Source organism: Empidonax traillii, unplaced genomic scaffold (assembly GCF_003031625.1).
Source record: "Empidonax traillii isolate 1590-97213 ecotype Southwest subspecies unplaced genomic scaffold, ASM303162v1 scaffold308:size980311, whole genome shotgun sequence".
In the NCBI taxonomy this organism is placed as follows: Eukaryota; Metazoa; Chordata; class Aves; order Passeriformes; family Tyrannidae; genus Empidonax; species Empidonax traillii.
In genome coordinates, this window is record NW_020955501.1 from 153675 (window position 1) to 176245 (window position 22571).

At 42.1% G+C, this 22571-nt stretch overlaps 1 protein-coding gene across 1 annotated transcript in view; it reads right to left on the reverse strand.

Annotated features, from left to right (window-relative positions):
• The window catches only part of ADGRD1 (adhesion G protein-coupled receptor D1), a 127901-nt gene that overhangs the window by 43735 nt on the left and 61595 nt on the right, over positions 1–22571 (reverse strand). Inside the window, exons 14-15 of the mRNA XM_027891047.1 lie at positions 13124–13197; positions 11545–11668 (exon numbers count right to left, since the gene is read on the reverse strand). Of these exons, the coding sequence (XP_027746848.1) occupies positions 11545–11668; positions 13124–13197 (198 nt within the window). The remainder of the gene's footprint in view (positions 1–11544; positions 11669–13123; positions 13198–22571) is intronic.

Here is a 22571-nt window from a genome sequence, read left to right on the forward strand (position 1 = left end):
AAAAAAAAAAAAAAAAAAAAAAAAAAAAAAAAAAAAAAAAAAAAAGGGAGGGAAAAAAATCTCCTGACAATAAAATGTAGAAGATTCTCTGAAACCTAAAATAACCTACACATGGCCGTGCATCTGCAACTGGAAATTGCTCTTGCTCTGGTAAACACAACCAGGATCTGATGATGCTTTAAGGATGCTGCTCTTCAATCAATACCCAAATCAGTCTGGTGGGAGCTCCTTCAAAAGCAGCAGTGCAGTTCACCTTGCCCAGTGTGAGGGACAGAAAGCCTGTGGTTAGCTTGCAGCCTTTTTTCCTGTCATCATTAAGGAACCAGTGGAGCCTGGGATAGCTGTTCTCAAACTGAGCTCTCGGGTTGGAGGGGTCCAGGAGAGGGTCCCTGTTCACAGGAGCCGGTGAAAACAGCTCCTTCCCGTGGATGATGTGAATCACAGGGGGAAGGATCCAGCAGGAAAAAGAAGGGCTGGGGTTATTCCCGGGGTATGCAGCCTTGTCTCAGGGATATGGGGCAGGAGAGAACCTTTATTTAGGATTTCAGATCTCTACTGACTCCCCCCAGCCCAGCTGTCACAGCACACGTGTGGGGTGTTCCCACTGTAAGGGATAACAAGCAGCAGTTTGTTGTGAGTACCTAGATCTTCAAAGCGTGGTGACTCAGCGATTAAGAAACAATTTCCTATAAATTCCAATGCTCTGATAGGGGCTGATTTCATCTTACCTCAGCTTGTCTTTCTGAAAGTTTTCAGACTTCCTGCATGATGTGGAATATAAAACAGTGATTTGGGATGATCTTGCTGTCGGCACAAAAGCCCTAATCAGGCCTTAATGTTATTATTAAAGAAAACAGCACGAAAAAGCACCAAATAAAACACTGAGCAACCTGTGAAGCAGTCCCATGAGCCTGATTCTCACACTTGTCCCAATCTACATTAAATTATTCTTTTCCTCTAACAGGTTTTGTTTCTCTGGGTTTATGCGGTCATTCTCTCCCTCTGCCTCGAGCTGAAAAGCCAGGAAACGAGCTCATGCAGCCCTGAGTGTTAGTAATCACAAACACTTAAAGGCAGATGTTTCCCGAAGTTCCAGCTCTGACAAAGTCAAATCGAAAATTCCTGCCTCACATAACACCCCCACCCTTTCAGTTTAGGCTGCAACACCCTTTACCTTGCAAGTGTTGCTAACAGGGTGGGCAGAGAGCTGGTGGTTTCAGTAGATCCACCCATCTGTGGTTTTACAGTCTATTGTCTCAGCCTCGATCTCCCTCGTAAAAGAAGTCAGTACATTGCTCAACACTTTTATTTTGGAAACTCACAGGCAACTGGATGGCCTGAGAAATAATCCTGGAAAGACACCAGCTCAGACTCCAAATATATAGTTTTCATTTACGATGCTGCTCACGGTGACATCCAACGCCTCTGTTTAAACAGAGCTGCACGGGAAGATGGAAATACATTGTTATGGTGGGGTGGTACTTTTCATCTCTGGAGCAGCTGGAAAAGGTCAGTTCAGGCTGAAAGATTGTTCAGTAGGCTCTTATATCCAGAACAGAAAACCCAGTTGTTTCTGTAAAGTTACTGAGTGACTTTATGCACAGCCCAGCACAAGAACCCACTACAAGGATAGATGGGCTACAGGAACACACCACAGCAACTCAGAGCATCTGCCTGGGCCACACAGGGCTCAGTGTGCCTTTCCTTTGTGTGCCATTTGCACCCCTGTCCCTTTTGCTCATTGTTCACCTCCAAGGCAGTTGACCACAACTTCTCTGCTTTGCAAAGGGTGTACTTTTGACTTTCTCCAAAGAAAGGGATGTTTTGGGGAAGCACTGACCTAAAATTGTCTTCTTCACATAATGCAAAACATCAATCTATGTGGGCCTTTAAAAGCAACACGTCAGACAAAGGGCTGAGTTCAAATACTTCAACCAAGGTTTTGTCGCAGCTGATCCTGAAAGGGTTTGTCCCTATTCCAAATTACAACGTGGCCATTTAGACTCTACAAGCAGTAATTTCACTGTCTAAACTACTTTAGAAATCTCCTTTCTGAAAAGCAATTCATCTTCTTCTAGATGAAGACAAGTTCTTGAACCAAAAAATGTTTCACAGCCTTAAAGAAAAAAAAAAAAAGGAAAAGGAGTCCTGCAAGCTAAGGATTATTATATCATACCTCCCATTTGTATTTTAGTGTTACTTACTGGTAGAACCCAGAATATGATATCTTTGCATTTGCTTATACAGTGCATACATTTTGTAAAATCGAAGTTCTTTACTCATCAGTAGAAACGTAAGACACGACACTTGCATTTTGCCCTAAGCCCAAACATAGGAGTGAGTTGTATTTTAATGCCCCTTTTGGTCAGTTTTCCATTTCACAGGATCATTCCCACCATGAAATTATAAGGAGGGGTGGTTTTCACCCTGTTTATCCAACTGACAAATCTGCCACGACCCGACCAGCCTCTGGCCTGGGCTAAAATCCACTCTCAGGCCCTTCTCATGCAAAGGCTAAACAACCTCTTCTGAGACATATCCTGGAGGAGGAAAAGGGTGAAAAATTAAGGCTCAGCCAGTGCTATTGAAGCTGCACCTTTAAAGTGCAATCTGAATCCAATTAAGAAAAGGATGAATAATTAACTTTGGCAGCCTGAGTGTCTCAGAGACATTAAAACGCTGGCCTTGGCTGATGAAGTTAATGGTTTTAATTGCCTCCAGAAAGGCTGCTGAAATTCAGTTTCAGTCCAGAGAGGCCTTTATTTATATATTAAATAATAATAAACATACAAATCTCTGTTTTCCTTCAGCTTGCCAAGCACTTTGTTAGGTACATAACATTATGGTTCCTTCAAATTAACATCTGTGTTGAGTTCAGGAGGCTCAATCTCCTCCCTGAGACCACAAGAATGATTTTGGCGGGGCCATGCTTAATGTCACTGCACAGTCAGTCACTACTCACAGAAGGGAAAGTCTACCTGGATGCAGAAACTTCTTTTCTCAAGTCACAACGTGTCAGACACTGCGAGCTCGAAGGAAAAAAGGGCTCTGAGAGTCACCCTTTGCGGTGCAATCATCTTTATCAGCCATTTCCAGCAGAATTGCTTTTGAATTCCCACCCTCTATTAACTCCAAAACTCCTAGGGATCTGCAGCAAAGTGCTACAGAGGGGGTTTTTCAGGATTACAGGCACGTTTTCCTCCAGCCAGCCCAGCCTGGTGCTGCTTATTTAAAACTTCTCACTGTCGCATGAAAAATACAGAACTTTCCAAACACCTCTGCCAAGATATTAATTAGTATTTTTAAAAGCCAGCATCATTTTTCCAAGCAGTTCTGAGCAAGATGTCATCAAACAGCAGGTAATCTGCTCATTACAAATCTCACACAGCAAGTTCTTAGTTCAAATGAAGCTTGAAGGAAGCGTGGCGGGGAGGAAGGACTCAAGTGGTGAAGCCGTATCTGATTATAATAAAGTTTGGGGATCAGAAAAGCAGATATTTTCGAGTTCTTCGTATCTGTTAGCGCAACACAAAGCAGTGTGGGTTTTCTGCCTTCATTACAGGCCTAATGCTTGCAGTGCTCCTCAAGAAATGTTAAAAAGGCTGTAGTTACAGCAGATTATCCCCTGTGACACTCAAGGAGCTGCTTTGGCCTGTACACCTGAGACTTGTACATCTGTTCTCTGCCTTCTGTTCCAGCAAGAGCAGGCTCATCGTATTCTCCAATTAGCAGCCAAAACAGAGTCCAGAGAGAGCTACGGGAAGGATCAAACCCAGCAGGGCTCCCACAGGCAGAGAAACGATGAGCTCCTGCCAGACTCAGCCTGAGACTGTTCAGAGCAGTTGAGGGTAATTAAATACCCAGCTCCCAGTAAAACTCAACAAAAATAGGTATGTCTCCCTCCATTTCCCTTTGTCTCAGAAGGGCCTGTTTGGATTCAGGGCTGTAGATAACTGAGTTTTGCACTGCAGCCCAGCAGTTCCAGGTACCCAGCTCTGAACCTCCCCTCTTTGGGGAGAAAGGGCATAAAAAGGTCAACATAGGAGACAGACTGAGTGCAGAATGACTAAATTTAAAAATATTCAGCAGAGAACAGCGATGGATAAAGGTGCAGTATCAAAACTTTTTTATACTGCGTGGGGAAATCCTTTAGTCAGCAAGAGGAACAGACTGCCAAGTGGTTCAATGTTTTCATTTCCACCATGGAAAGGAAATCTATGTTATTTTGCTAAGTATTCTGGTTAAAATAGAGTATTCTATCATGCTTCTCAAACAAAGGAGTTCTTTTGACCATTATAGCGCTCTTAAATGTTTGTGCTTTTCCAAAATAAAAAGTCATTTTTTATTCTCCTCTGGTGAGCGAAATTCAGCAACTGCCAAGCAATTCTCTAAGGAATTTGAGGGGTTTAGTATCCTGCAGCACTAGTCCAACTTTTTACATGTAATTCTGTGGGATTGAGGACAAGGAGGGAGTCTCCTATTTCCTGCCATCAAAATCAACGGAGCTGTACTGGCATAGGAGTGGAACAGCAAAAGAATGAACTATGACTCTGAGTTAAAAATCAAGAGTAGTGCTCAATTTTCAGCGAAGATGAGCATGGTTATAGTAAGGACAAAAGAAATATGATGCACAATCACACTGGGAACACATCAGAGAGAAGTGCTCCTCCATGGGGACGACTTCCACTGCAATAAAACGGAGGGGGAAGTGGAGAGAGTGAGAGAGAGCAAAGAAACTTTACAAAGCAATACTAGAATAAACGCTCAGGCTGATTTATCTTTGTTCATTTGATGTGCAAGGGCTGTCTGAACTGTCTGTAGAGATCTCTTCAGCTAAACAAACTGTCAGTGGTAATAAACAAGGACCAAAAAAATCAAACTGCCTACCCAATTTTTAAATATGCAACACAAAAGAAAGATCACTGGGTTAAGGCATTATTTTTTTTATGTTTCCAGCAATGAAAAGCATGCTGAGAAAAGTAATTACATTAAAATTACAAAACAGCAGAAATCAGGGAGTGCCACATTATTTCCATTGCATTGTCCTATTAGGGTATGTAGCTGGCTGAAAATTTTAAGAAAAAGGGTTATCACTTCAGACTGCTATTTTATTGCACCCAGAGGGCAATGTTTGATTAATAACTGCAATATTAGATTTAGGAAACAATGCTCCATACTTATAAATTGCACACCTATCCCCCATATTTCTAGCACATTCACAGTATTAGGACATTTTCAAAGCAGCCTTTATAAACAGGAATTGATGCACTTTGTTCTCAGGCAGCTGTACGTTATCAAAACTTGCTGTCAAACTCAGCTCTAGGATATGAGCAGCAGAGTGAAAAATAAAATAAAATAAAGGCACATATATTGCCCCAAAGAAGAAATTTGGGATGCCTTTCTTTTTGTAAGTAGAACCTCACAAAATCCTGGGCTCCCTAGAGGTGGATTGTTTCTACAGCCCCAGCTGCAAGATCAGATGTTTTTAAATGTTTTTCCCTTTGCAAATACTACTCTGCTTTCAAGCCTGTTGGTGAGTGGCTTGTACCATATTGATTGACCCTCTCTTCGGAATTATGAGTAGGAGCTACAAATGGGATAAAACCCAAAGTCATTTCTAGCTTCTGAAATGCAGAAAATGTGTTCAAAACCCCAAACAATTTCTGCCACAGATTGTATGACCCTATTGCTTCACTAGAGATGTCCATCCACACGTGAACTTTAGAGTAGTAATTTTTAAACTCTCACAGTTGGAAAAGACAGAAAGAGGAAAAAACCAGGAGAAAAGAACATTTTAAGAGAATGGGCTGGGAGTCATAAATATTTCAGCTGTGTCTTGCATTGGTCCCTTGGGGGAAGCGGACCCAAGCTCTATTTTCTGTGGGAGACAATGATTCCCCTTTAAAAGGATTTTTGAACTCTGGGTCCCCAGGTGTCCACCATCCTTTTGCTGAAATGACATTTATGTGGCAGATGGTACAAATAGCCTGGCATGCCTTGCAGTTGTTGGATCACTATAAAAATAAAAACTGCCAGATGGCCGGCATGTTTCTTGGCAGGAGCACAGGGCCCCACCGAGTGATGAGGGGAAGTAAAGCTGCCCAAAATGAAATGATAGCATCCGAATTTTCTTTGAAGTGCTTTTGAAACGCGGCTCACTCCGAGCTGGGTTCGATTCCTGCTGTCTAGGAAGCACCTTGAGCCGTCCCTCTGTCTGTGCCAGAGCAGTGTTGCTCATGCCTCTCTCAGGAATGGGACCTGTCCACCTGCCATTTCCCCTCCAGGCAGAGGTTCCTGGAGGTGCTGGGTGCTGGCAAGTTGAGATCTCTCCATGCTCTGTGCCACTTGAGGGAATCTCTCATCTCCCACTCTCTGCTGCTCATATCCTCGTTCAGGCACAGCAGAAGAGTCATGTACCACAGTGCCACAAGAAAACCACCACAGGGAGCACATCACCTGAGTCCCTTCTTTCAGGGCTTCCTCCAGAAGAAGCAAACACAAACCAGTGCAGACACACGTCCAGCTAAATGGATTATTTATTTTTCCTGCCACAGCTGTGTTGGTGCACCAGTGCCTCCCTAAGAGCAGCACTGCAGGGTGCTGGCAGCACAGGTCTGTTCTGGCTGCACTAGATGAAGGAAAAACTGGAACACTGGTCTGTGGATCAAGGAAAGAGAAGGACAGACCTGAATCCCCGGGAGTGCAACTTAAGGGATGGTTTGCTGTGGGGGACTTTACCCTCCCTCAGGTTCACCCATCAGAAAGGGAAGCTTGATCAGAGCAAGGGTGGACAGAGGAGGGTGGACAGATCAGTCGATAGCACACCTACTCTGAACATCCCACTGACACTTATTATTGGGCAGATTCAGTTGAATAATTCTCAGTCTCACTGACTTGATCACATTTGTGAAAAGAGTTCTCAACCAAGTTTCCAAATACTGCTTGTGTGCTGATCTTAATTACATCCATGCAACTCCACAAAAGCAATCAAGGGCTGAACATGTCCCTCCAGGAACATTCTGCTCATCTTGGGTCACACTTTACCTTCAATTAACTTATTTATTTGGTTAAACCGGTTCGCAACCATTAATCTCCAAAATTCAAAATAAATGCTATCATTTCTCAAGTGAAAACCAACAAGATAAACGAATCTCAGCAAGCAAGAACTTGGGCCAGGCGTGATGCAGACACAACAGCAGAGTGATAAAACACAAATAATTTCAGCATTCCACCTGGGCCAATCCATCAGCAGGCTAACAGGTCAGTGCCAGGCAGACATCTGAGCACCACATGGTTGCAAGTTTTTCCAAGATGGTTATTTCACTCCTGAAATAAACTTGTTACAACTGCTAATCCCCTGCATCCCTGAAAGCAGCTCAACTGCACGCATGTACCCCGAGCTCATCAGCAGCATTGTTCATACCCTTCTTTCACAGTCACCATGACTCCAGTGCTTTCAAGCTCTTGCTGAAACTTATATAAAACCTGGAGTGGTGTTCAACCACATTCGTAATCTGAGCTCAGTTTTAACAAATTCATGGCATTCAAAGTCCTTCTTCTTCACATCCTGCTGTACAGCCCACAGATATGAGAGGGAAGGTTCATTTTGTCATATTTAATCCTAAATTCCAGAATTTAAATTTTTTTTCTTTGTGCCTGCTCTCTTTCAATTTCTTTCTCTGAATATTGCAATAAAAACACTTTTTCATCTCAGCAGATTTCAGCCTCTGGGGGTTACTTCCAGCTGGCACACAGTGGAACAGTGACTGAAATAATCTCACCTGTTTTGAGTAAAGATCAAGAAGAAAAATCGAGAACTCACAGCTTGTTCCTAAGAGCTTTCTTGCATTTCTATGCTCCCTGGAAATTAGACCCACCTGACAGTCTGTGCCATAAATGTCTAACAATTTAGCATCCCTCAGCTCACAGCATTTCAAGTGTTCAAGAGGAAGCACCATCAGATGCAAGACATCCTCCAGTTTTCTCCCTATGAATGTCTCACTGGAACAAAATGAAATCCATGTGAGACAATCTAATTCCGCCCCGAGCCAGGTGCATAAATTACTATCATAGTTCTCTGCCTTACAATCAAATTGCAATGATAAAGAATAATGAGGATATATCAAGAGATTTATGTGCACAAGAGATGCACAAATGTGAAGAGTGATCTGGTGGGTATTGGGGAAGGTGGGGAAAGGAGCAGGGAGGGTTAGCAGGTCAGGATCCTGCTGTAGTTCTGCGAGTGGGAAGAGGCAGGTCTGAGTATGTGAAGGAACAAAGAGAAGGAGTTATGCAAGGAGATTCTTGTCGGTATTTAACGTAACTCGGAAGAAAAAGTCACCATCCTTGACAATGCTCACCACACCCATTCACGTGGCAGAGTAGGCACTTCTGAGGAAGGTCACTTATTGTCGGTGTTTGTTGCCTGGAGACACCCTGGCTTTGCCTGCACTCCGTGAGGATGCCGTGCTCTCCAGATGGGAACAGCAAACTTAAATAACTGCAGAGCCTCATTAATGGAATGCATATGCCTTTTCTTTTCTTTTTTTGATTTTTTCCTTTTTTTTTCTTTTTTTTCTGAGCAGAAAGGAAGTCAATGTGAAAAGGAGCAGAGAGAGAACACTTATCACACTGAGCTGATGTGGAAATCACGGATTTCCACATCAACAGTGCCCTTCCCTAGGGATGTTCTCCCAGCTCTGAAGCTGCTGGGTATGTACTGGTCTGGATTACAATCCTTTACAACTGTCAATATTGCCCTTTTTAATTTTGGTCATTGTTTTCTGTGCAGCTGCCTGCCTTTCTGAAAGGAGTGGTAGAACTATTCATACCTGGTTTTACAGTTCTACTGACTGCTGCATTAAAGGCCATTCTGGTGCCCTTGGAGAGGATGTCTGACTCTTGCTGCTCCCCTGAGAGCTGCATTTATCAGCATGATGGAGAGAAAGGGAAATTATACTTTCCACAGGAGAACGGAAGCGTAAAACACTCAAAGAATTCCCATGAAAAACAAATTCACTTTTTTTTTGTACCAACATATAGCATTTGATGAAAAACACTGCAGTTTTCAGCCAATTCATTTACAACAACTTATTTACATTTTTTGTGAAAACCTGACCCTTTTCTATAAGAAAAAAGAATTAACATACCATCAAAAATAGTGTTCATATAGAAAATTTCATTCATTTCTATTTATATGGTCACAAATATATAATAGCCATATAAACAGAACTGTTCAAATGGGGGCAATTGCATATACTCCTACTCTCTCTTTTACTTGTCTCATTATTATCTCTGCACTTCACTTATGATGAGAAAAATAAAATACACAGAAGTTCAAGATCAAATATAACATCATTGCAACAATTTCTTAGGGCATTGACAACCTAATATTCCAAGGGGTGATTCAAATGGGCCCTTCGAACCTCGGCTCATGAATTTCAGAACACGGTGAATAACATGAATAGGTGCTTAAAATGCACAGCATTTCAACATTTACTTAAGAGGGTTCCAAGGACACCTGAGAGGAGTTTCCAGTTGTGTGGGTGATTCAGTAGGCTTAGACATTTGAGGCAAATACTTAGGGAATGTTTCAGGAATTTGTTACTGAGCAGAGTGTTTTTGTACAGCTCAAAAGCCAGGAAGCCTGTCTTTGTCTGACTCTCAGCTTCGTGCCCATTACACAATTCTTTTCACTAATTAAAATATTAATACCACAGGATAACCCTAAATGGTCAATTTAAAGGGTATGTCCTGGACAAAGATTTGGGATGAGGTTTATCTTTTATCGTAAAGGGGGGGAAAAAACAACGCAAGATTATTCTGCACAAATTCTGGTGGATGTAAATGCTTTAGACCAAAAGTTAGATTAAATTAGTTAAAACCCAGATGACCCAACTCCCTTCAAATGGTCAGACTAATACAAGGGCTGTGGGTATTAATTAAGCTCTGTGGATAGCAGACCACCTTGATCTACACTGTGACCCTGACTGACACCACCACGCCACCTAAGCAGAGTTACCAGAGGAGCAGTTGTACTGACAGCGCTACTGAGTCAGCAGCTTCTAATCTGGGATGAGCCAGTCCTTGGAAAGACTTTGGTGCTGCTCAGTGGTGTAACCCTGGTCAGACTTGCACCACAGGCTGACCCCTGCATCTTCAGGAACCTGTAGTGCCCTCACCAGCCCAGGCTGCCCATCCTGCAGCAGGCGCTTTTTTGGCAAAGCTCCTGCCTAAAAGGAGGGCAAACCCATCAGTTAAGCAGAGCCTGAGACATGGCCATATAGACAATGGACTGTCAGTGCCAACAGCAATGACAAAACCCCTCCAAGCTGCACCCCAGAGGACACCGCTCTTGTTAGCAGCACACAGGAGTAGCTGTGGCAGTAGGAGTCCTACTGAGTCCTACTGAAGCTCTTCAGCCTGTTAATTTATATTATTGGGACAGTGTCTGTAGAAAACTGAGAATGTGCCAGAGAGTATAAATTTGACAGACAATTTGTATACGTTTCTTTAAATGTGCGGTTGGTAAATTATTTATATTACACATTCATTATTTATTAACTGAGGGTTGCTCAGAGCAGAGCTTCATCACCAGCTCCACTGGATCCTTCCTGACAGGAGCAGACCTAAATAAAGTGGTGAAAACATTTCTCATGCTCGTGGCAGTGCTGGCTGTCTGACTGCTAAGATCCAGGATGGGGCTGACCTTGCCTGCTGCTGAGTTTTGGAGAGGGAGTCCTTCAGCAGGAGCAGCACCTCAGCTGCCAGGAGCAGGCACTCTGCTCCATCTCTGGACCATGAAGAGAAGACCATGTCTAGTGCAAAAAGCAACATGTTTGGCATCAAAATTTCATCTGAAACCACAGAATAGCAAGCAAATGTCCTGGGTGAACTAGAAAAGAGTCGTGTTCCAGATGAAGAGAGGCTTCCTCGCCAACTCTTCAGACAAAGGAACTGAGCGTAGAGAAAACTATACATCAAGGGTTCACTCTCAACTCTAAGGCACTATTTTGCTTCTCATGCTCCTTCTACACAAGCCCCTACTTGGCAACAAGAGGAAGAAGCAGCATCAGGGAGACACTTGGAAAGCTGGCAGAGATGAGGGCAGGGCTCAGCTGGCAGCAGAGCTCACTTCACATGGAGTGAGAGCTCAGATGTTCATGTTCCACAAGTCTGGCTACCAAAACCCTGAACAGTCACATCTCAGCTGTCTGTGTCTTGGAAATGAATCATAAAAGCCCAATGTGCTCTAGTGTTTTTCCTGCCTAGAACTTTTAGAAATCATGCCCAAACAGTGAGAATAAGGTAAAGAGAATTCTGACCTACCACAAGCACGTTTCATTTCAGTTCTCAAAAGTTTTGAAACATAAATATTGTCAAGAACTATTGAAACATCACACCAGATAGCAAGATGTAGAATAAATCTGAGCTGGACATAAATGAGCCCAGTTCCAGTCACTTAACTGATGAGACATGAGGAGGAAATGGATATACTTATGCTTCATTTTTAACAGATAGATTTATTCCTTTGCTTAAACTCACCTTCAGAGGCACCACTTGCATCAGAATGGCGAAGTTAGTGAGGTGGTTACAGAGACACACTGAGTAGTTGAGGTCCCCACTCTCACGCACACAGCCTTCGTTGGACCAAACACCAGTTCCATTGCTGCAAAGCACACCAAAAAAATGGAACACAATCTCTTAGCAAAATGCACCTCATGCAGGTTAATTTGACATGCATTGTACTATACAGGGGATAAAAAAGTTTGGAAGGCCACCTCAGGCTGCAGCATCCACAAACACTGCTAGAATCTTCTCAATTCCATCATGGGAAAAAAATTTGCGTGTCTTATCTCACAGTCCCAAAGTGGGGTGGAGACATAGAAGCCACAGGCACCATCAATCACCCACCCAAACCACCTGATCTTCACTATTTATTACTTTTGATATTGTTCTGGGTCCTGCAGCTGGACTGAGTGATCTGCACTGCCCTCAGTGCTTATTTTAAAGATTGGTATTACCTCACACTTCTGTCCTTCGAGGCCTCCTTCAGTTCTCAAAGAGAGTCTGTTGTAGGTCAGAAACTAATTTCTTATTCTTTCACTACCATGCACCAGGGAATAAGACCATCTTGACACAAATGAAACTCATTTGGAAGGACAGATTTCATATTTAAGTCTCTACCCCGAGGCAAAGCCTCAAGGGCCCAGGCCCCCGTGGAGGGCAGCACAGGAACAATGCTGCAGCCATATTAATTTGCTGCAGTCAAATCTGTTCCTAATTTATTGTAATTTGTGAGTAACCATAACAACGGGTAACCGCCAACAGCTGGGACAGTTCAACACACTCGAAACGAAACTTCAATAAAACAATTACAGCGACCTTCCCAAGTGCAAGCTGATAGGAGGGATCACAGCACCCTGGGCTGTTGCTACATAAATGAGGCTTATACTGTTATGGCTCAAAAACTGTTAATCCCCATCAAATTCAAAATTCAGTATTTGTATGGATTCTCAATTAATTCAGTGAGAGCAGCATGTTTCAAAATCAAAACCAGATTAAATGTATTCAGAGCTAAAAAAAAGAAAAGAAAAAACTAGTTCTTTTCCATAGCTCTTATTTTCCAACTGAAATTTGAGGTGATATTCATTTCCCTTTAATTCTAATTTGCATTCAGGGATACAATATTTATCCATTCCGTGCATTGGCCACAATTCACGGCTCTGAAATGCCGATCTCACATGATGTTGTGACACAGGCACAGGTCCAGTGAAAACAATGGCTGCGCTGGAGGTTTGCCATCGTAAAACATCCAAGCATCTGCCCAAGTGGACACACTCATAAACCCAGATAAGCATGATTTGTATCACTCTGCAGTTTTGATTACAAAATCTTCTCAGTCTCCCAGTTACCCACCTAATCCAGGGTCTGTGAATAACAAGTCTCCTGTTTACGGTAAGAAGCCACTGTCAGACTGTGTTCTGTCTGAACCAATGGTACCATTTCTTTAACCACTTCCACGAATGAAGGGAAACAAGAAGATTACAGGTAACACACAGCATCACTGACCAAGTGTAACTTAATTAAAGCAAGTTAGAGAATCCGAAATTTTGTAACATACCTATAGTCCAGAAACGCACAGTAAAGATGAACTCTGTTACTCTTGTTTAGTGCTTGGCTGTATTGTCTGGGCGTCTGCAAGAAAAAAAAATACACAAACCCTGAAGGAACGTTTAAAAAGGACTAAATTCTGCTATTCAATTCCTTTAAATTCTCAGTGCTGTAATAATTTCAAGAGACTTATTGTAGATTAACACACCACAGCTGACAGCAAAATTGTTCAGCCCTCGTAGCTTTAACACAAGCTCCAAACACTCAAAGTCTGGTATTCAGTCTTAATTTTACACACTGGGATTAAACTCACGCCACTTTGAGTGAGAAATCTCTGTCCCATTTAAGTAAATAGCAAACCAGGATTATTTATTGTGTATAAGCACAAATACATGTGTTAATTTTTAGAGGACTGGAGCATTATTCTTTGGCATATATTTGGCTTCTTTGGGTTTTGTTCATAGTTTGTTCTCACTGGGTAATAAAAATGTCACGTTTTAGGATTAATAACATTGAAATATGTGCATTACAATGACCAACTCAAAGACATTTTCCTTCCACAATAGCAATTATTTTAAAACATACAATCAAACTGAGAGAGGAATGTCATAATTCAAGATTTTATTCTAACACCCCTCAGCATTATAATGACATAATTTCTATCTTCTGTAAACAGATTTAGCAACTAACTCAGTCTCTTATATTCAAGAAGCTTTGAGACCCCATTCTCCACTCTGTTACACCAGCTTGATGACAAAATAATTCAAATTATATTGGAGTGAAGTAATAGTTTGTTACAGACAAAGTATGCAAACTAGAGGATTTCCAGGATTTGTTCAACCCTTTCTAATACATAAATCCCCAAAGTCCACGTTGTGTGGACCCTACCTTATGACAATTTTTTAATTACAGGAATCTTCAACATAAACAAATCACTGGTGAATCAACAGCTCTGGGATTATTGCAACACAGTTCTGCTGTCAAGCTGAAAGATAACCAAGTATGGCTTTCCTGTTTTAGAGAAAGAAGGGGAAAAAAAAAAAAAAAAACCCAAACCCACCACCTCATCACGCTGAAACTCCACCAAGTACAAGAAGTTCCTCGTGCAATTTTCCTTCTCCTCTCCCCCAGGTCCATCAAGGAGTGTCAGGCACGAGGCAGCACAGCTCCCTCCTCACTAGTGATGATAAAGCATTTCTGCACAGCACCCACACGTTCACACTGGATTTCCACACACCTCAAGGAGCTATGCTGTAGATAAGGACATTTACTTCTTCTTAACCCACACCTCTGGATAGCATAAACGGAATTTTCTTATCTGCTTGAGCCCATCCCTGGACAAAACTTCCAGTTCCTAGCCTCACCCTGTTTTCCCCAAGCCTTGATCGTGGAAACAGCTGAGGTTGCAGGTCAGGTGCTCTGTGGAGGGGAAGGACTCTCACTCACCTGCTGAGGGTCTCAACCTTCCCTTTGGATTCTGCTGACATCCTGTAGCCCTCTCCCACCAGGGGAGCAAAGCAAACACTAAAACTTCACACTGGAAAGGGATAATGGGACAAATTCACAACCCTCACCACCAGGAAATATCCCACTGATACAACCCCCAATCTGCTCGTGCCACTTTCCTCCCAGCTGTGGTGAGGGAGATGCAGCAAAGGCAAGTGTATGACGTTAATTAATGGTAATAACAGAGGAGTCCTTCCTCATCTGTGAAAGGGTGGTCAGGAATTTGGAACAGACTGCCCAGGGAGGTGGTGGAGTCACCAGGCCTGGAGGTGTTTAAGAGGCATCTGGATCTGGCACTGAGTGATGTGGTTTAGGGGTTACAGTGGTTACAGTGGTGGTGCTGGGCTGATGGTTGGACTGGATGATCTTAAGGGTCTCTTCCAACCTTGACGATTCGATGATTCTATGAAAGGCCCTCCCTAGCACTGGCTGTCCATGAAGACCTTGTAGCAGGTACCAGGATCGAAGTGTTACGTTCCCTGCTACATCCATCAATCCCAACCTTCTGGCTCCTTTCAGAAAGGGCCCTGCCACAGCCTCACCTGTAACAATGGCAGGTCCTGAACCCCTTCCAAATCACAAATCACCTATGAAATACAGTAAATTCCAGAAACTGCTTCCTTCTCTCATCCCACCTCTCGCTGCTCAGAGCAATCTTGAAGAGCACCAGTTCAGAAGCTGCAGAAGGCTAATGATCCATAACCCATGGCTGGAAAACTGCCTTCTGCAACTTCAGTTAATTTGGAGTTTTGCTGGCAGAGCTCATTCTGCTTCACCAGCAGCAAGAGCACTGTTTGCCCGTTGTGCTGTATAACGTTCTGTCCATCATGGCAATGGTTTTCCTGAAGTAAGCAATTGGAAGGATCTACAGTCAGTTTGTATTACAAATTATTTCACTTCTAGGACAAACAAACAGTGGTTAATAAAAAAAAAAAAAAAGGAAAAAAAAAGACAAAGATAAAAGAGGGAAAGGTCTGCTGTAATCACAGCTAAAATGGAACAATAACTGTCATTTCTGATTTGTAAGACATCTCTAGATAAATCTGGATTCTTAGTGCACTAAATGGAAAGGGCACCACAGGGTCGGGTTGGAAGAAGGCGTAGTATTGCAGTTGTGTATCTTTTTACACAAATAAATCCCAGATGTATGCTTTACTCTCAATTATGTGTCTCTGGCAAAGGACAAATTATTGTTTTTCTCCATTTTGACTCTAAACACAGATGTCACTCATTATCCAGTGAACTGCACCAAGTGAGGCCATGCACCCTCTGACCTGTCCAGAACTGTGTGTGTACCCAGATGGAAAAAAATAGGTAAATAATAATAATAAATAAACAGGTTAAAAAAGGGAGAAGAATGGTCCATACTAATCTGCCTTTTTATTTCTCTTAAAGAATATGTCCCATGTTTTATCACCCATGACACAGTCTACATAAGGCTTCCCAATGGCATTTATGATAACAGCATAAAATGCTCATCTTCTCAAACTTCCCTGAAGTTCTGCAACAAAACCATCATTAGAATAGAAAGCCCCCAAAATATAAGAAACTGGCTACAGGAATAAACTCCCTCTGATCTTCAGCAGCTCTACTTCAAAGTACTCTCTAATCTATGAAAAACAAACTGACTGTACCTAAATACTGCACTTTTTAAGTTAAACTGTGTGTGACAGCTTATGTGTGACTTGGATCCTGAAAAACCGAGGGTATTGATTTAATGACATTGATAATAGAAAGCTTAAAATACAAGTAGGCTTTTACACTAAAAGATGAAGTCACTTGAGTGTTTATAAAAGCCTGTGAAAGGACAGTTTATGAAGCATTCAGGAGTGTGGAGAGGGAAAGTACCAGCACACTGAATAATCCAGGATCTGCGCATGAGCTCCCCCTCATCTACACTCCTCATACCAGTCCTTGTGCATGGAGAGGGCCATGTGCAGCTTCTCAAAAAAAAAAAAAAAAAAGAATTACATTAAAAGAGAAAAGCAACCTCTTGGCACCAAGAAACAGGGCAAAGTCTGTGTCTGTCTAATGGAGCAGGTACCTTGAGGAGTCGATGATCTTGGAGGTCTTTTCCAAGCTTAATGATTCCATGACTGTCTCTATTTACATCATGGCTGGTCAGCACCCCTTACAGTAACCACTTACTCTCAGTGAACCAGTCAGACTCCCAAGCAATCCCCAGAAATCCAATGTATGCCTGGAGAGCTTACAGAGGATGTGCAGGGATGTGTGGTGGGGATGAGGTACTTGCTGGGAACCAGGCACAAGCCGTGGCGAGGGGGTGAGGAGGCCAAAAAAAGGGGGATGTGAGCTGAAAGGGCTGCTGGAAACCTTCAGGAAAACCTAGTTGCAGGAAATGTCATGAACACAATTGCAGAAGGAAAACAGGCAGCCAGCTGCTGCTGGGAAGGCTTGCCAAGGAAGAGAAGCCAAGCAGAGGGTGGGGTGAACCTTTATGAGATTAGCTTGTTTCTCCTCTCCTCCCCTGAATTTAAAAAGCAAGTATTGAGCTGCATAATGGTGGCCACCAAGAGAGGAGGATGTGCAGCTTCATTCTCCAGTGTGGAGAAGGACAAACCTTTGGGTCAGATCTGTCACTGATCTAAACTCAGCAGCTCCAAGCCCGATGTGTTTGGTGTTGGACCTCCCATCGTCCAAAGCACTTCAGAATCTGCCCTACTAAGTTCAATTTGGAGTTCACTTGTCTCTGTTTACAAAACACAGAATTTTGTCTAATGTAGAGATTTTGAAGCCTTGTTTTCTCAACCTCCAAAAATACCATGGATTATTTTGAAGGTGGCAAGAAAAGGCACAAGAAAAGACAAACAAGCCTCTTGTCCATATGCTTGTGTCTTTTGTGAAGTTCACAGCCCCACTGAAATATTCTTCTGTATGTATGATTCTAAAGCACTTTTGACTCTATGGATTAAGTTAGAGTCTCAAATGATGCTTCTAATTTAAGGATTTCCTGTCCTCACAGTGACATCCTGACTGTTGGCGTGACCTATTCAGGGACCCAGGCTTTATTGACTTTCCTTTCCATTTATTTCAGCTAATTACCTAGAAGATTAAAACTTTAGGTTACATTCATCTACTCAGTTACCTGGAAAAAGACAGACAGAAAGAATAATCACCTATTTCTATAGTGGCTATATTGGTTGTTTTCTTCCAAGCTGTGAGAAAATTGCATTGCAACAGACTTAGATCAGCCAACTATTTTAATTTAGAGCCCATTTGACTGATTCACCCTGAGATGTAACCAGCATATGTAATGAAAAAAAATTTACAAATTGTACAAAAAGGAATTCAGCTTATGAATAGGGAATTATAGTGTGTTATGGGTGGAAGCCAGACCTTTAGTTGTTCCATTGTTGTGAAAAGAGCTGTGCCAACACACACTTACTGAAGCAATGAACAAAACACTGCAGGCTCCCAGGGCCAACAGGACAGTTTGCTGAATGTATTTCTTAATGGGACAATCATGCAATTAAAAAAAAAAAAATTGCCTGATACCACAAAGGGAGGAAGATTGTGACATACAACAATGTAAAGTTAAAAACCAGTGAAATCTCAGAGGTTATAAAGGCATCTGGAACTGGAGAAGGTTACCATATGGATTGGGTTTGACTGTTCCTTCGTCTGAGGCTAAAAATAGTTGACATATCAATTTCCTGCAAAAATAGTGTTAATCAAATGCTACACCCATAGCCTTCCCCAGTTCTCAGAGTTCTCCATTTAACAGCTGCTGTACTGGGCAAGCAGTGTGAGAACAAAAGAAGTCATGAAAAGACCCATGAGCAACAGACTGAAAAATATCTTGGCTGCTCTACTAGATATCATTATTATAAAGAGAGACAAAAGGAGGAGGAAAATGGATGAGGAAATTGTCCTGATACTTTCTTTTTTAATTATTGCGTGTAGAAAAAAAAAGAAATTTATTACTTCTGAAAGTGTACAGCATCAGAAGGTCTTGCTATGCTTTGACTAGCAAGTCCACATCCATTTAAATAAAAATGCCATTATCCTAACAGGATTCCACCTTTTTAACATCAGTGCACAAGGAGCTTTGTGCAACAGCTGCCAAGTCAACATCTGACCACTTGCAGGTCTCAGTGTGGGCTGTCAAGCACTGTGCATCTGCCACACACTTGTGATCTGCAGAAGCTGGAACCATTACTTGGTGCTCATCTTGTCTCTTTGACCCCATTCAAGGTACTGCTTACAGTACAGGTGAGCAGAGAAGCTGAGTGTGCTCTGGGTGCAATGGCATGACAGTGTTATAAGAGTAATAGCTCTTCTCTCTGGTTTTGGGTGCTAAACAGCATAAAAGCCTTTTTTTTTTTTTTTTTTCCTAATTGCTTAAGGAAATTTTCTTCCCTCTTTCCTTCTCTTTGGCCCGTGCATGCAGGCATGAGGGGTGTTTTGTGTGCTTTGGTAAACACTGGGCAGTGACAGGGAGCTGCATGCCAAACCCTTTCAGGTTGAAAGCCAGAACTGCTGAAGATGCAGCACTGCAGGGCAAACCCATGCCGAGCTCCCACTGACTGCAATCTGGATTAATAACACTCACAATATTGTTGTAAATCATGGTAATAAAGGGGAACATGGGAAGGTTGAAGAATGGCCACAGAAAGAAGCAGGTTCGTTTTCATTAGGGATGCGTGGAGCTGACTTCAGTGGGAGGTGTGCACAAATAAAAAAAAAAACCAAAAGGAAAAGGACCTTTGAAATTCAATTTGGGCAGCAACCAAGTTACTTCAGTAAATATTTGATGTTTAAAAAATTTAAATGCCAGTCAGTGAGAAGTGGGGCTCAGCACAGCAGCCTTTCTTACATCAGCACCAACAGACACAGGATTGAACTGATGGTCTGTATGAAAAGCTGTCTTAATGCCCAAGTGAAAACATTTCTCATTGTCCCTTAAAGCACACTTCTGTTCCAAAGAATGCCAAAGTGAAAGTATGAATATTGTCTCTCTAGGAATAGTCTCATTTAAGTAATTAGCAATATGGCAGTCAGAGGGTCTTGATATGTCCTTGCAGTTAAACAGTTATATCCATAGGTAAGGAAAAAATTATATGTACACAGCCATCCAAACCTACATGTGACTTAGCCACAGAGAGATGGATGGAGTGCACTGACACTGATGCATCTAAGACATACTTCAGTTCAAATGAGAGAGCAAGAGAGAACCAGTTTCTTTCCTTTGTGTTATTGGGAGAGTTTTCTGCTCAGAATCAGAACCATCAACTCCTTTGGACACTCCACACTGCCTGCAACCAACCCAGGGCACAACCTCCAATAAGACATCATCTCTCCAAAATTAATGAACACAGCCTGGCTCCAAAGACATCTGATTTAAATCAAGTGATTAAAAATGCAAGTTATTTCACTCCAGGTGCTCATATTGAGGCAGTTACTTACTGCCCCTAACCAAGATCTCAGTTTTGTCTCTTATGCTCTGATCTGTTTTAACACGTCCGAGTTGGAAGGGTCAGGCTGAAAGTAATCTCTTAGAACACGGATAAAACAAAGCTAAAAATCCATAATCACCCCAAAGGTGGGCATTAGGCCAATTTTTTCCACGAGGTAATTCTGCAAGACACTCCTTGCCAAGGCTGGCTATTGATGCAACTGGTTTGGTGTTCATTCCTCTGGTCCAAGACTGTCTTGCTTTATGCTGTCCCTGCACTCCAAGGCTCCTTGAAAAGACTATTTTTAATGCAGGTAAAGCCAACCACTCATAAAGCTGCCTGTGCAAACCATCCTTGCAAAATTCTGATCACATCCACTGCTCGAAGCTTGCAGGACTTTTTGGACAGATGAATGAAATACCATTTCAGCTTCTCTCCACCCTCCTTACAAGCAGCCTGATACAAGAGTTTGTGGTCATGCTGATACAAGCTAATGGTAACTTTCCAAAACTGCTTAGTGAAATGGATGGTGGTGTCTTTTCTTAAGGTTTTTTTTGTTTCATTTTTCTGCTATTTTGCATTATTATATTAAAAATGTGTTGCTTTTCTAAAACAAGAAGCAGATGTGCCTTCTATACACCCTTTCTTAATCTACTTAATTTCTCTAAACTCATGCAAAAGTATTACCAAAGGAAAACAACTGCTCTGACTGATGTAGAAAAGGCTATTTAGAAATGGACATGTTTTCTAATCCAACAGAACCATAATGAAAGAGGCAAATAAATCATTTTCCCCCATTCACCTGTAGTATTTTGACATAGGCAGAAATATTTCCCTTTGCCATACAACTCTCCAGGCTCAACACAGAGCTCTTTAACAGGAAACATTGCCTAGGTAATGACAAGAGCTGTGACAAGGACCAGAAGGCAGGCATGAAGCATAATCCCTTCAAGGGATGCACAGAGTAGAATCAGTTTTGGGAATACTTTTCCTATGAGGTAACATTTCCACAATTCTTAGTTTCCAAAACAGTGCTTGGACTTTCCCTCCTGGTGGCTTTTTTTTTTTTTTTTTTTTTTTTTTTTTTTAAGAAGAGAAACATTTGCATCAGACAAGAGCCAACTACACTTGTAATTCACAACCTCCATGTTACTGGGGCAGAGAGAATTTAAATCAGAAACGGGATATTGGGACAGCAGGAGTTGGGCCCTGTGCCCCCTGTGACACCTCAGAGGGCAGCAGGATGGGCAGGAAGGGCCTGACAGCATTTGCTCCAATTTCCACAGCACAGACACCCATATCCCAAATAATGGCTGGGGTTTTGGATAACTAGATTTCACAAAGCTCAGGTGGAACTGAAACCCCCCAAAACAGAGGTTCAGTACCTACAAAGAACAAGCTTCAGCAACAGCAAGAAGTTGTGCTGAATTCAAAAGCAGCACGAAGTTGAAAAGCCCAACAGCAGGGGCAAGTTTCACTGGCCCCTTTTGGTGTCGGTTTTACATCCTTCTTTGCCAAACCAGAAACGAAATCTGAGTTAGCAAACATCTCTGACTCCTGCAAGAGTGAAAGTCATCATAATAAGAAGAATCAATCAATATTCACTCATATTTATTACGGGAAAGTCTTTGTAGACTGTTTAGGCAATTTTTCACACAGAGCAGTTATCCCAAAATAGATTTCCAAGAGAAGAATCAATATGTGTTGCCTTTTCTAAGTAGACCAAAAAAACCCCACAATCACAAAGGTGTCCTAATTTTCCTGCACAAAGACCAAACAAAATCTGCGCCCTTCACTTTGAAGAGCTCAAGGACTTTGACAGCCTGGAGTAGTGAAACATTGAATTTCATTTACTCTGCGTGATAATAACGGGAATGATGGACTATTTATGGAATAATTGGGAATAACACTTTTCTTCATAAAGGCCGCAATCCCCTGTGGGGATTTTGTAAGATATCAGTTGGTTCATCCTCATCCATTTGTAGAGGCATCTTTGCTAACAATTCTTTCCAAACAAAGGACCATGTTTTAAAGGGAGTTTTGAAGACATGATTTAGTGAAAGCTTTAGGAGGAGTTTTAATAGTTCACGTCAGAAACAGAGTACCAGGCTTAATGGTAAAAATATTTACCACTCAGTACGTTTGCTGCTAATATTTTTTTCAAGGACTGGATTTATATGTTAGCATTTTCCACTCTCATTAAAACCCCGGCTATGCGAATGTTGCCTCTGAAAGGCAGTGCCTCGCATTCTTCGTGAATTATGTGCGGCAGCCTTTGTTTTATATTGACCCTTTCAGCTCTTACATCCCTTGACTAGCTGCTAATCGTCATTTATCCTCTCCCTGACTCCGCTAATCTCCGGGGAGCGGGTGGGACAGGCAGTCAATGGAAGCGATGGAGTATAAATAACGACAGAGTACAACAAACATTCCGGTTGTGATGCCCCAGCTCATGACAAAATCTCAGAAAGACACACCGCACAGTCCTTCTGTGATAAGACTGCTGTAAGCAGACTGGAAAATACGACAAAAAAA